We start from the raw sequence: 13,004 nt of genomic DNA on the forward strand, positions 1-13,004 counted from the left end.
ATCACAAATACATGGAGGTTAAAGAACTCACTAAAGAATGAATGGGCCAGGGGCGCCTGCATGGCTCAGTGGGTTAAGCCACTGCCTTCGGCTTGGGTTGTGATCTCACGGTCCTGTGATCGAGCCCCACATCAGGCTCTCTGCTCAGCAAGAAGCCTGCTTCCCCCTCTCTCTCTGCCTGCCTCTCTGCCTACTTGTGATCTCTGTCTGTCAAATAAATAAATAAAATCTTAAAAAAAAAAAAAGAATGAATGAATGGGCCAACAAGGAAATTAAAGAAGAATTTTAAAACCACATGGAATCAAATAAAAATGAAAACAATTCAAAACCTTTGGGAGGCAGCAAAGTATATAGCAATACAGGCCTTCCACATGAAACAAGAAATACACAAGCTAACCTTACACCTAAAGCAACTGGAAAAAGAACAGCAAATAAAGCCTAAATCCACCAGGAGAAGAGAAATAATAAAGATTAGAACAGAAATCAATAATATAGAAATTAAAAAAAAACAGTTGAGATCAACAAAGCTGGGAGCTGGTTCTTTGAAAGAATTAATAAGATTGATAAATCCCTAACCAGACTTATCAAAAAGAAAAGAGAAAGGACCCAAATAAATAAAACCATGAATGAAAGAGGAGAAATTATAACCAACACAGAAGAAATACAAACAATTAGAGTATTATGAGCAATTATATGCCGACAAATTAGTCTGAAAGAAATGGATAAATTCCTAGAAACATTATGAACTACCAAAACTGAAACCAGAAGAAATAGGAAAACCTGAACAGATCAATAACCAGCAAAGAAGTTGAATCAGTAATGAAAAATCTCCCAACAAACAAGAGGCCAAGGCTAGGTGGCTTCCCAGAGGAATTCTATAAAACAAGAGTTAATAATACCTATTCTTCTGAAACTGTTCCAAAAAGTAGAAATGGAAGGAAAACTTCCAAACTCATTCTGTGAGACCAACCAACATTACCTTGATCCAAAAAAAAATTTGACAAAGACCCCATTATAAAGGAGAATTACAAACCTCTATCTGTGATGAGCACAGATGCAGAAATTCTTACCACAATGCTGGCTAGTAGGATCCAACAGTACATTAAAATGATTAGTCACCATGACCAAGTGAGATTTATTCCCAGGCTGCAAGTTTGGTTCAATATCTGCAAGTCAATGTGATACACCACATTAATAAAGGACAAGAACCATATAATCTTCTCAATAGATGAAGAAAAAGCATTTGACAAAATATAGCATCCTTCCTTAATAAAAACCTCAACTATGCAGAGATAGAGGGAACATACCTCTATGTTCGTTAAGCATGTAACTCTTGGTTTCAGCTCAGGCCATGATCTCAGGGTTGGGAAATCAACCCCCATGTCAGCCCCCACACTCAGGGGAGTCTGCTTGAGATTCTCTCTCCCTCACCCTTTGTCCCTCATGCTCATGCACACTCTCACTCTCTCTCCAATAAATTAATTTTTTTAAAAAGATGCTCAATATTGCTAACCATCAGGGAAATGGAAATCAAAACCACAATATCACCTCCCACCTATTATTTACAATGTCTGTCATAAAATAATAAGTGTTGACAAGGATGTGGAGAAAACAGAAACTGGTAGACTCTTGATGGGAATATAAGTTGGTACAACCATTATGGTAAACAGTATGGCAGTTCCTCAAAAAATTAAAAATAGAACGACCAGATGATCCCATAATCCCACTTTTGGATATGCTTCCAAAGAAAAATCAGTTTCTTAATTTTATTTTACTTTCTGAATATGGTGTTATTATTGTGCCAAAGTGGAAAATATGCTGGTAATAAATGGGAAATTTTCTGAAGCTCAAGGAATCTATCTTCTCAAATTATGACTGATTTATGAACAAATGTAATGGTGCTTTTAACCACAGTAAATAAGTAAAACAAATTTTTTTCTAACTTGAAACTCATAGAAGTACAGCCTGTAAAACTAACCTCAAATTACTTCACTACAACTCCAACTTGCTTCTTTTTTAAAAAAAAATGTTTTTCTATTGAGGTAATAATTGAAATATGAGATTAGTTTCAGATACACAACATAATCATTTGGTATTCATATATATTGCAAAGTGATCGCCAAAATAAGTCCACTTAACATTCATCACCATACAAAGTTAAAAATTTTTTTCTTGTGAAAACTTTTAAGATTTTGGCAACCCTCAATATGCAGTAAAGTATTTTAACTATAGTCACCATGCAGTACATTACATCCCCAGGACTGACTTATAAATGGAAGCTTGTACCTTTTCAACACCTTTACCCTATTTGCATGCACCCCTCCCCCGCCCGCCACTCTCCACTCTGGTAACCACCAGTCTTTTCGCTGTGTCTGTGACCTCAGTCATTTATTTTTTTCTTAGATTTCAAATATAAGTGAGATCATAGAGTATCTGTGTTTGACTTATTTCATCTAGCATAATGCCTCAGGAGTCCATCTGTGTTGTCACAAATGGCAGGATTTCATTTTTTGGGTTTTTTTTTTAATTAACATACAGTATTATGTTAGTTTCAGGTATATAATTATTTCACAATTCTGTACATTTCTCAGTCTTCATCAGGATAAGTGTACTCTTAATTCCCTCTGTTTCACCCATCCCCTCCCCACCTTCCCTCTGGCAACCACCAATTTGTTCTCTGTATTTAAGAGTCTGGGTTTTCTGTTTGGGTCTTTTCTTCATTTATTTGCTTTGTTTCTTAAATTTCACATATGAGTGATAATCATACAATATTCGTCTTTCTCTGACCTAATTTATTTCATGTAGCATTATACTCTCTAGTCTATCCATGTTGTTTGCAAATAGCAAGATTTCATTCTTTTTTTTAGCTGAGTAATATTTCATTTTGCATATACATACCACATCTTCCTCCAGTCATCTATCAGTGGACACTTGGGTTGCTTCTGTATCTTGGCTATTGTAAGTAACACTGAAGCAAACATGGGGTGCATATACATTTTCAAAATAATGTTTTTGTTTTCTTAGGTAAATACCCAGTAATGGAATTACTAGATCATATGGTATTTCTATTTTTAACTTTTGGAGGAACCTCCATACTGTTTTCCACAGTGGCTGCACCAGTTTACATTCCCATGAATGGTGCATGAGGGTTCCTTTTTCTCCACATCCTCACCAACACTCATTATTTCTTGTATTTTTTATTTTAGCCATTCTGACAAGTATGAAGTGATACCCCATTGTGGTTTTAGTTTGCAGTTCCCTGATGATTAATGATGTTTACCACCTTTTAGGGGTCTTTTGGCCATCTGTATGTCTCCTTTAGAAAAATGTCTATTAAGGAGTGCCTGGGTGGCACAGTTGGTTAAGCCTCCAGCTCTTGGTTTTGGCGCAGCCAAACCAAGTCACAATCTTGAGGTCATGAGATTAAGCCCTGTGTCAGGTTCTGCACTTGGCACAGAGTGTGCTTGAGATTCTGTCTTCCTCTTCCTCTCCCTTTGCCCCTCTCATTCTTTTGTGCTTGGTCATGCTCTTATCTCTCTAAAGTAAATCTTTTTTTTTTTTAAGTATTCAAGTACTCAACCCATTTTTTAAATCAAATCATTTTTTAGGCTGAGTAATATTTCACTGTGTATATATACTACATTTCCTTTATTAATCCATCAATTGACATTTGGGTTTTTACCATATTTTAGCTATTGTAAATAATGCCACATGGGATTGAACATGAGAGTGGATATATCTTTTCAACTGTTTTCATTTTCTTCAGATGAATAACCAAAGGTAGAATTGCTGGATTATACAGTAATTCTGTTTATAATTTTCTGAGAAACTCTAGTATTGTGTTCCATTGTAGCTGCACTAATTTATTTTCTTGCCACAGTACACATATATTCCCTTTTTTCCATATCCTCACTAACACTTGTTATTTCTAGTCTTTTTGATGACCATCATTCTAACAGGTGTGAGGTGATACCTCATTATCTTTTTTAACTGCATTTCCCTGATGAAATGTTGAGCATCTTGAGTCATGTTGAGCATCTTCTGACGTACCTACTGGCCATCTGTGTGTCTTTGGAAAAATGTTTATTTAGATCCTCTACCCATTGTTTGGTCAGTTGGGTTTTTTTGTTTGTTTGTTTGGCTATTGAGTTATATGACTTCTTTATATGTTTTGGATATAGAGGAGGTTGCCAGTAAAAATAAAAATTTTTATTTTGTTGATGATTTCCTTTGCTGTGCAAAAGCTTTTTTAGTTTAATGTAGTCTCACTTTATTTTTGCTTTTGTTACCTTTGTTTTTGGTGTCAGATCCATAAAATCATTCCCAAGATGATATCAAGAGCCTACTGCCAATATTTTCTTCTAGAAGTTTTATAGTTTGATTACATTCAGGTTTTTTAAGATTTTTTTTTTTTTATTCAGGGGCGCCTGGGTGGCTTAGTGGGTTAAGCCTCTGCCTTTGGCTTGGGTCATGATCTCAGGGTCCTGGGATCAAGTCCCACATCGGGCTCCCTGCAGGGAGCCTCCTTCCCCCGCCCCTGCCTACTTGTGATCTCTGTATGTCAAATAAATAAAATCTTTTTTAAAAAAAAATTTTTTATTCATTTATTTGAGAGAGAGAGAGAGCACAAGCATGGGAGGAGCAGAAGGAGAGCGAGAGGTGGACTCCCTACTGAGCAGGGAACCTGACACAGGACGTGATCTTGGGACCTTGGGATCATAACGTGAGCCAAAGGCAGACACTTAACCAAGTGAGCCAACCAGGTGCCCCATATTTAAGTTTTTAATACATTTTTAGTTGATTTTTGTGTATAGTGTAAGATACTGGTCCAGTTTCTTTCTTTGGCATGTGGCTGTCAGTTTTTCCAGCACATTTATTGAAGCAACTATCCTTTCTCCATTTTATATCCTTGACTTCCTTTGTTCTACATCAATTAACCATATATGCATGGGTTTATTTCTGGGCTGTCTATTCTATGTCATTGTTCTGTCTGTTACTATACCAATACCACACTGTTTTGATTGCTGTAGTTTTGTAGTATATTTTGAAATCAAGTGGTATGAGGTCTCCAGCTTTTTTCTTGCTGCTCAATATTGTTTTGGCTATTCATGGTCTTTTGTCATTCCATACAAATTTTAGGACAGTTTGTTCTCTTTCTGTAAAAAATGCTATTAGAATTTTTATAGGGATTGTACCAAATCTGTAGATTGCTTTGAGTAATATTAACAATGTTAATTCTTCCAATCCATGAACATGAACTATGAACTATCTTTGCATTTATGCAAGTCGTCTTCAGTTTCTTTCATCAGTATCCTGTGGTTTTCAGTGTACAGGTCTTTTTCTTCCTTGGTTAAATTAATTGCCAGGTATTATATTATTTGGGATATAGCTGCAAATGGGCTTGTTAATTTACCTTTCTGTTACTTCCTATTGATTTTTGTATCCTGCAACTATACAGAGTTTATTAATTGTAACAGTTTTTGGTGGAGTCTGTAGGGTTTTCTGTATATAATGTCATCTCAGAGTTAACAGTTTTGCTTCTTCCATTTCCAATTTGGATGTCTTTTATTTCTTTTTCTTGCCTAATTTCTCTGGCTAGGGCTTCCAGTACTATCTTGAATACAAATGGTGAAAGTGGGTATTTTGTCTTGTTCCAGATCTTACAGGAAAAATTTCAACTTTTCATCGTTGAAGATGATGTTAGCTGTGGGCTTACATATATGGTCTTTATTATGTGGAGGTATAATCCCTCTATACCCACTTTATTATTTTAGTTTTATTAAGGATTTTTTTTCTGAGATTTTATCTTGTTTTTTAGTTCAGAACATATTTTTTTGTTAATTCATTTTGCTTGACTCTGTTGGTTACTGTGCATTAGATAAAATGGTCACCTCTCCAACTCTTGAATAGCAGCATCGTGTAGTAGTGAATCTTATTATTCCACCCCTGCCCTAGCTGTAGCCTCTTAAACCTTTAAATTGTCCATGCATCCTATTTTATTTTAAATGGCTCCCAGTAGTTGAGGTTGTGCCAAGAGCTATCAGTGTCCTAAAGGGGAGGATCTCAGCACCTAAATGTGGACTTGTTTTCATCTTTTTAAAGTATGCACATATATACATACAGTCATGTGGGACCACAAGTATAAGCCCCACTGACTGTCCGAGCTAAGCAATCTCAAAGTGTCTCCTGGGAAGCAGTCCCCAAAATTGGGGCACCATGTAAGTGCATACACTCCTTTCTAAAAGATTCCAGCAAGCTAGAGCAAGACAAAGGGAGAGCACAAAGATGGCATCCACTGGCCTCCATTCCGTGAAAGTAACTCCATAAGCTTTTAAATGTGTGCCAAACCTGAAACCTGCCTTTTGGGCTAAAATTCCAACACAAGCAAATAGCTCTCTTTCACAGAAAGCCTGGGGGCTTTCTTGTCTGTGCAGTACCCTGGATATAGTAGCCTGCCAAGAACTGTGTCTCCTATTGTTACAGTCCCATGGGGCCCAGGAACACAAGCCCCGCCCCTGGCCACAAGAACCAGGCTATCAGTGAGTGTCCACTGGGTGGCAGCTGCAAGTACCAGGCAGGGCTCCAGATATAAAAACAGGGGCATCAGATGTGTGTAAAATCTCCCTCCAGGAGATACTGGCACTCTGTAGTGCAGCAGAGGAGGGAAAGTGAAGATGGTATCCACTAGCCTTTGTTCCCAGAGAGTACCCCAGGCAGGCCCCTAGATGTGAAACTAGATGCCTGCTGATAGGCCAAGGATCTAAGATAAGGAAATGCGTCTCTTTCACAGAAAGTCTGTGTGCTGACTGGCTACTTCTGCACTGGTCCTTGGGGTGGGTGAATCCAAGCACACAAGCCATTTAAGAGCCATTTCTCACTTCACTATAGCCTTGTCAGTCTCATGGACACAAGCTCTGTTGGTTTCCAGAGCTAGATGTTTTAGGGAATCATCTTTTAGTTGCAGGTCCTAAAAGTTATGGGGCCCAGTGTGAGATTCAAATCCTTAACTCCTTGGAAGAAGTTCAGGTTTAAGTTCCCTCCTGATTGCAGGTCACCATGACAGAGGTGGAAATTAGAGTGAGATTGTATCTCAGCCTGTCCTACCCACATAGATGTGGGGTTTTTCTTGTTTGTCCACTGTGTAGGAGTCACTCAGGTAGTTTTAATGGTTCTTTTCAGAGGAAATTGCACCATATATAGCTGTTGATTTGGTTTATCTGTGGGAGGAAGTCAGTTCAGGATCTTCGTATATCACTATCTCAAATCAGAGCTCTGAAATTAAGATCATGAAGAGGTACCTGCACTCCCATGTTCATTGCAGCATTATTCATAGTAGCCAAGATATGGAATCACCCTGAATATCCCCTGGTGGATAAATGGATAAAGAAAGTATATTGTGTGTGACACATACACACTGGAATATTATGGCATATATGTATGTATATATATGCATATAATGGAATATTATTCACCCTTTAAAAAGAAGGAAATCCTGTCATTTGCAATGATGTGGATGAACCTGGAGTACACCATACTAAGTGAAATAAGGCAGGGGCGCCTGGGTGGCTCAGTGGGTTAAGCCGCTGCCTTTGGCTCAGGTCATGATCTCGGGGTCCTGGGATCGAGCCCCGCATCGGGCTCTCTGCTCAGCAGGGAGCCTGCTTCCTCCTCTCTCTCTGCCTGCCTCTCTGCCTACTTGTGATCTCTCTCTGTCAGATAAATAAATAAAATCTTAAAAAAAAAAATAAGGCAGGCACAGAGAGACAAATACTGCATTATCTTACTTATATGTAGAATCCAAAAACAGTCAAATACAAACAGGCATAGAGTAGAATTTTGGTTAGGAGGGGCTGAGGGGAGAAGGCAATGGGGAAGAGCTGGTCAAAGGGTACAAAGTTGCAGTCAGGATGAAACGTACAAATTGGTGACTATAGTTTATAATACTGTACTGAATACTGGAAATTTGCTAAGGGAGTAGATTTTCAGGTCCTCTCACCCCCCTTCCTCCCAAAAATGGTAACTAAGTTAGGAGATGCTCTGTTAAGTAGTTTTACTGTCATAATTTTCACTATATATTAAATTATCTTATTGTACAACTTAAATACAGTTTTTACTTAAAACATTAAACAATTATTAAAAAAATTTTAGCCACAGTAAAAATGTAGAGAAACAAAATTAACTGCATTTATGTATCCTATATATCCAATATATCTGAAATGTTATTTGAACATGTAATCAGTATAAAAATACTGATGTTTTACTTTTTTCATATTAAGTCTTCAAAATCTATTGTGTATTTGCCCTTAAAGATACCTCAAATTGGACCAGTCAGGGTGCCTGGGTGGCTCAGTTGGTTAAGCATATGCCTTCAGCTCAGGTCATAATCCAAGGATCCTGGGATCAAGCCCCAAGTCTGCTTCTCCCTCTCCCTCCCCCTGCTCATGCTGTCATTCTTGTTCTCTCTCAAATAAATAAAATCTTAAAAAAAAAATTGAACTAGAGTTATGTGGATAGTGGCTACCATATTTGATCATATAGATGTGAATAACAAGAGTTCCAGAAAAAGAATGGATAAGGGTAAAAAGAAGCAGGGAAGAAATAAAATAATTTAAGATTTCCAAGAACTAAGGGACAGGGCTCTCAGAAAGCCCAATAAAATAGATAAATTAGACCCAAACCAGGATACTTCATCATGATATTTCAGAACACAAAGAACCCAGAGAAATGTCTATAGGCTTTAGGGGAAAAAAAAAGGTTATTGTAGTCAAAGGATCAGATATCAGCATGGCTTTAGACTTTTCAAAAACAGTGGATAGATAGAAGACAGTGTATCATTGCCTTTAAAATTCTGAAGGAAAAGTACCACTGAGGTTTAATCCTATAACTAGCCAAAATATCAACCAAGTTAGGAGGTAGATAAAAGATATTTTCAATTATCCAAGATCTCAAAAAACATTACCTGCCATGCTCCTTTTTTCAGGAAGCTACTGAAAGGTGTGTTACACCAAACAAGGAAGTCAATCAAGAATGAGGAAAGTATGAAATACAAGAAATGGGAGAAAGGTGAAAGGAATCCCTGGGATGAAACTGTGAACCCAGCCTAGAGGGCAAACAGTCCAGGTTAGAGTAAGTTGGAAGGAAGCAAGAAAGACTTCATCAAGAAAATCTAGTTGGTAGAACCCTGATGAGACTGATTATGGTTGTAGAGAACTGGCAGATGTGGGCATTGAACAGTAACATGTAGACAGAAATCTAAGCAAATAGGAGAGAAAAGAAAAAAAAGTTATAAACTCTGAATGTTGGGTATTTTAAGAGGTCCAGAAGGGCATGTAGGTAAAGTGGAATGAGAGGTAAAAGAGCTAGAATTTCATCTTTCATAGTGTGAAATTAATATACAGTTCTTAAAACTGAAATGTAAGGAAGGAGTAATATAGGCATCTTATCTGAAAATATAAAGATAAAAAAATAAAATAACCAGTGTCTTTATGTCCTAGCATTGAGTATTGGTTCCGCTGCATGGATGTGGATGGGGATGGTATTCTCTCCATGTACGAGTTAGAGTACTTCTATGAGGAGCAGTGCGAACGGATGGAAGCCATGGGCATTGAGCCATTGCCATTCCATGATTTGCTGTGTCAGATGCTTGACCTGGTGAAGCCAGCCATTGATGGTAAGATTGAGTAAAAGGCCACTTGCACTTTTCACCTATGTAACAGAGTGGGGCATTTAATCCTGGATTGTCCTAAATTATTTAACTTCCAGAGTCTTCCATACTGACTTCCCCAGTACAGAAATATTTAAATTTCTCTTTTTAGTGTGGAACCAACAACTGAGGGCAAATCCTACTTAAGCAGTTTTTCCATAGAGGGGTGCCTTGGTACCTCAGTCAGTTAAGCATTCAGCTCTTGATTTCAGCTCAGGTCATGATCTCAAGGTCAGATCAAGCCCCACCTGGGGCTTCATGCTCAGAGGGGAGTCTGTTTGAGATTCTCTCTCTCCTCCCTGTGCCCTGGCCCACTGCACTCTCAAATAAATAAGTATATCTTTAAAAAAAAAAAAGTTGTCCACAGAAACAGAAAGCCGATTACTGATTGCCCAGAGCTCAGGATAAGAGGAGCTGTGGAAGGTCGGCTTGATGAGTTTCCTTTTGAGGTGAAGAAATATTATGGAGCTCAATAGTAGTGATGGTTTCACAACATTGTGGATGTACTAAAAGCCACGGAATTACACACTAAAATGGTTAAAATGGTGAATTTTATGTCAGTTTTACCTCAAAAAAATGGGTTCTTGTATAATAAAATTAGCATATACATATACTTTTAAACTTCAGTAAAAGATTTTTTCATTTGCCAAAAAACATTTCTTGAAATTTAGTAATTTATTTTTACATAGGGAAAATAACGCTACGAGATCTGAAGAGATGCAGAATGGCACACATCTTTTATGACACTTTCTTTAATCTGGAGAAGTACTTAGACCATGAACAGAGAGATCCCTTTGCGGTCCAGAAGGTACTGGTTTTAACTTCTATATGAGGGCTGCAGTATCAGGGGTTGTGTGCTACAGATAAAAATGATCTCTACCTATAGGAGTCTTGTATTTTTAGAAGTAACATTTAAAACATTTCATCACATACTGAAAAGAGAAAAATGGACCTAAAGCACATCTCTTCCCCACAGCTAATATTCAGATTTAGGTAACCTTCATATGCCTATCATTGTGAATTGTATGGTCTGTGTTCTTATATATATTTTAGAAACTACTTAAAAAAGTTTTGAAAAAAATTTGTCCTTCCATTTTTTAAACCCTGTATCAGTAGGCATATCTGTATTAGAAAGCATATTGGGGTTAACTGTACCATTCATTTCCAGGATGACATGGTAAACAACTTTCCCCATCATAATGAAAACTAGACATTCTCCATGATAGACAACCCTCAGATAATATAACATTTTTTCAAATGTTAATGATTGTTGTGCATGACTATCACTGTGAAGTCATTTTATACCTGAATAGAGATGAGTACCCTTCCCCATACACAAAAGTCTAGGGACCTTCAAAAAACCCTGAACATCATATGGTCTGGGTCCAGAAAGGAGTTGGGGGCAGAATATCAACACTTCCCTTCTATTCCCTTGTTTAAAAAGTAAAAATGATGTTGATAGAAAAGGACTGTTTCCACTGGTCCTATAGGAGTACAACTGCAGGAAACTTGCACCGTCTTTTCTTTTTCTTCTACATGTTTACCTAAGTAGCAGTAAGAATACAAAGATTGCCTCTAAAAACAAAAACTGCACCTTATCTTGGAGCATATCAAGGCACATTATCACTAGCTTAAAGACAGAATTATGTTTCATTGACTCAAAGGTGCCCATTATCTTATATACTTTTAAACAAACAAAATTGCCATTGTAAATCTAAGATGTGTGCCAGCTTCAAAGATGTTAAGAGGATGTGGTAGGTAGGTGTTCTTAAAGTGGATTAAATATCATAACACATAGTATGGTCAATATTTAGGTATTTGCATTCTTCTAGGCATAATTAACCTTACATCTGAAGGCAGTGCTAATTTTAATCATAGAAAAACATTTTACCTGGAATATGTAATCCAAGATAATGTCCATATTGTAGAAGGAAAAGAAAATGTATAGCCTTTTCCCCCTTCATTTCTTCTATTTGTGTTATAAATTTTACTTTATAAGATGTGACAGTATATCAAGATTTGTTCTGATCTGCAAAGAACATTTTTACTCAGAAAGTGCTCAATAAATTCCAGACAGTGTGTTGGAGAGACATATGGTCAAATAGAGGTAAAAAAGAACAAAAAGTAGCAATCAAGCATATACAGTTTAGCACAGAAATGATTTGGGGAAGAAGGGCTGTTTCCAGGAAGATAGCACAGATGACATGGTATCTGAGCTGGCTTTTACAGAAGCAATAAAAATGTGCCGGAGGAAGGGATGGTGTATTTCAGGTAGGCATATGCAAAAACCACAAGTCACTCCAGATAGCTGCTGTGCAAAGTGCTAGGGAGAAGGGCCTCGGGAAAGGTCTCTGATTATAAGGCAAAAGAATCTAGACCTAAAGAATTAGCTGCTGAGAATTCACTATAATTTTGTGATTGGAGGCACAGAAATCACGTTAGGAGTGTTACTTTAATTCACGTCTTTTAACACGTTAAGATGAAACATTTTCAGGTAGATCATCACAAATGATGTATATATGTAAAGAAAATCTATCTCTAATTCTTTGTCTTTGATTATTTTTGTTTCCTGTCCTCTTTGCAATCAGGATGTTGAGAATGAGGGGCCTGAGCCTTCTGACTGGGACAGGTTTGCAGCTGAGGAATATGAGACCCTTGTTGCAGAGGAATCTGCCCAAGCACAGTTCCAGGAAGGGTGAGTGAGTCTCCCTGGGTCTTGTAGAACTTTTTTAACAGGGATAACCATATCAGGAATATTAAAACCACCTTAAAAAATCAAACTAGTAATCCCTATTTTTGAATATGATAAAAATGAGTGGTTATAACCAACTTTAGTTGAAAGAATATTTTTCCCAGCAGTCGTCTCTTCCCCTCTTCACTAATTTCCTGAAAACTCTTCACATGTCCCATTTCCTTTCAAGGAGTAGTACTTTCAGTGAAGCTAAGATCATTGTGGAGTTGTACTACAAGCCCTATAAATACAGGATGAGGCTAAAACAACTGAAGTTTTTTCAAATAATAAAGATGATCATGTTTGAAACAAGTATTTACCATATATGGTTTTATGCATTCAACCCTAAACTAGAAGTTAGTTCTACATGGAATTTATAATAGGGTATAATTCTATAAAGGACCATAGTAAGAAATTATCCAAGACTTTCACTGCGTAGTACATTTCAGCAACTTTATAATTTGTTGGCTTTTTCCATCTTGTTCTCGGGATTCCTTTAGCAGTTCCTCTAAGGCTCCTAATAAATCCTTATTATTAATGTAATACATTATTTGAGTAAGTAATCCATTC

At 37.2% G+C, this 13,004-nt stretch overlaps 1 protein-coding gene across 2 annotated transcripts in view; it reads left to right on the top strand.

The window, feature by feature from the left end:
* LOC111155025 (protein phosphatase 2 regulatory subunit B''alpha) overlaps positions 1-13,004 on the top strand; it is a 154,524-nt gene that overhangs the window by 116,787 nt on the left and 24,733 nt on the right. For both annotated transcript variants that reach the window (XM_022515038.1, XM_022515039.1), the window contains exons 10-12: positions 9,495-9,670; positions 10,393-10,511; positions 12,292-12,398. In XM_022515038.1, the coding sequence (XP_022370746.1) occupies positions 9,495-9,670; positions 10,393-10,511; positions 12,292-12,398 (402 nt within the window). The remainder of the gene's footprint in view (positions 1-9,494; positions 9,671-10,392; positions 10,512-12,291; positions 12,399-13,004) is intronic.

This window comes from Enhydra lutris, unplaced genomic scaffold (assembly GCF_002288905.1).
Source record: "Enhydra lutris kenyoni isolate GAN:26980312 unplaced genomic scaffold, ASM228890v2 scaffoldscaffold39, whole genome shotgun sequence".
NCBI lineage: Eukaryota > Metazoa > Chordata > Mammalia > Carnivora > Mustelidae > Enhydra > Enhydra lutris.